At 53.2% G+C, this 2,096-nt stretch overlaps 1 protein-coding gene and 1 non-coding gene across 2 annotated transcripts in view; both read right to left on the reverse strand.

Annotated features, from left to right (window-relative positions):
- TOP1 (DNA topoisomerase I) overlaps positions 1–103 on the reverse strand; it is a 97,450-nt gene extending 97,347 nt beyond the window's left edge. The window contains exon 1 of the mRNA XM_045295501.1: positions 71–103. Coding sequence (XP_045151436.1) covers positions 71–103 — 33 coding nt within the window. The remainder of the gene's footprint in view (positions 1–70) is intronic.
- A 1,144-nt stretch (positions 104–1,247) lies between these two features.
- On the reverse strand, positions 1,248–1,411 carry LOC115871416. Its single transcript, XR_004047290.1, has one exon. It is a non-coding gene; the product is annotated as a U1 spliceosomal RNA (small nuclear RNA).
- Positions 1,412–2,096: the final 685 nt, after the last annotated feature.

Below are 2,096 nucleotides of genomic sequence, written 5' to 3' on the forward strand. Positions count from 1 at the left end.
TGTCAAAGCGGCCGGACCGGGCCTGCGCCGGGGGCCGCGGAGGCGCCGGGCGGAGCGGGCCGGGCCGTACCTGGGAATCGTTGTGGAGATGGTCCCCGCTCATGTCGGTCGGAGCGGCAAGCGCGGCAGGAGGCGAGGGGTGAGGAGGAGACGCAGGCGGTCGGGAATGGCTTTGCTGACAGCCCACGGCTCTCGGAGGCTCCCGGAGGCGCGGATAAGCAACGGCGGCGGGCCTGAGACTCCCGGAACGGCCGCGACAGCAAACGACGGCAGCGACGCTGACTGACGGCCGGGCGGGCGGCGAGAGCAGCCCCCAGCAGTTGTGTAACAGCCTAAGTTCGCATTTCGCCTCACTGCGCCTGCGCGGCCGCTTTTAAACGGGACGTCCGCGACGTCAGGAACTCGCGGAAAGAGGGAGGCTCTTCGAGACCGCCCCTTCGCGGCTCCAAAGGCGGACCTAGATTTGCATCGCAAGCCACGCCCCTTGCTCTCGCGCGCCGCGGCGATTTGCATTTGTCGCTGGCTCCTCCCACGGCCGCCCACCCGGAGCAACCTTCCTTTCCACTCCCGGCGCCTTTCTCGGAAACCCGGAGCATCGCTCCACCCAACGCGTTCGGTCGTGCGCAGGCGCTGCCAGAACGGCGTCTCCGGACCCGGGCGGGCGGCGCGGCCACGTGGTAGGCCTTTAAAGGCCATGGCGGGACCCCGCCTGGGCCTCTCTCAAGCTTGGAAAGCTCAGAGCGGCCAGTATCTCGCCAGCGCGTGTCCCAAAGCGCTCACCAGCGCCTCTTCACTAGATAACCTGGCCCTGAAGCCAAGTGGGCCAGTGCAACCTCCCTCATCCTTTGTCCAACCCTTCCAATTACTAGATTATAACACGCACACTTTTAAAAAATCATTTCAATTTTTTTCAACCAGCCAGGGGTCCAATTTAGCTTCAGTTTTCCACGGAGCACTTATACCCGTGGGTCATTAGGAGCCTAATCACATCCATCCCATTCTACAAATATGTATTGAACATCTACAACGCAGCAGGAAATGTAATGAATGGAGGACGATTTGACCAAAATGGACCAAGGGCAAGGGCTGGAGATGAACAAATCCTGGCTCTGCAAACTATATTGTTGGGTTTTTAAAATCATTTTATTGGGGGCTCTCTCAACTCTTATACCAATCTATACATGCATCCATTGAGTCAAGCACATTTGTACATTTGTTGCCGTTATCATTCTGGTTTTTTTTTTCTTCAGGGGAGAGCCCAATTGTAGTTCCCCACTACCACAAATTATGCAGTCGAGTCTCCCACATTTGGGGTAACCGTTGGGGTCAGCACATCTGGAGTGCAATGGATAAGCCTCGCCTGGGGAAAACTACCTTCATGATCATGGTATCTCCCCTGCCAGGTAAGTATAACCATCATCATTCTCAAAACATTTTCTTTGTACTTGAGACCTTGGTATCGGCTCTTTATTGCCCACCCCTCCCTTCTTCACGAACCCTTGATAATTTATAAATTATATTTATTTTGTCAAGTCTTACACTGTCTGATGTCTCCCTTTACCCACTTTTCTGTTGTCCATCCCCCAGGCAAGGGTTATATGTAGATCATTGTGATGGTTTCCCCCCTTTCTCCCCAAGCTTCTCCTTCCCCTCCTGGTATCACTATTCTCATTATTAGTCTGGAGGGGTTTACCTGTCCTGGACTCCCTGTGTTTTCAGCTCTTATCTGTACTAGTGTGCATCCTCTGGTCTAGCTGGATTTATAAGGTAGAATTGGGATCATAATCATGAGGGGGAGGAGACATTAAAGAACTAGAGGAAAGTTGTATGTTTTATCGTTGCTATACTGCACCCTGACTGGCTCATCTCCTCCCCAAGACCCTTCTGTAAGGGGATGTCCAGTTGCCTACAGATGGGCTTTGGGTTTCCACTTCCTACTCCCCTTCATTCACAATGATAAGATTTTTTGTTCTTTCATGCCTGATACCTGATCCTATTGACAACTCATGATCACACAGGCTGGTGTGCTTCTTCCATGTGGGCATTGTTGCTTCTCAGCTAGATGGCCGCTTGTTTATCTTCAAGCCTTTAAGACC

This window comes from Echinops telfairi, unplaced genomic scaffold (assembly GCF_000313985.2).
Source record: "Echinops telfairi isolate 266 unplaced genomic scaffold, ASM31398v2 ScPeMD7_5592;HRSCAF=6446, whole genome shotgun sequence".
In the NCBI taxonomy this organism is placed as follows: Eukaryota; Metazoa; Chordata; class Mammalia; order Afrosoricida; family Tenrecidae; genus Echinops; species Echinops telfairi.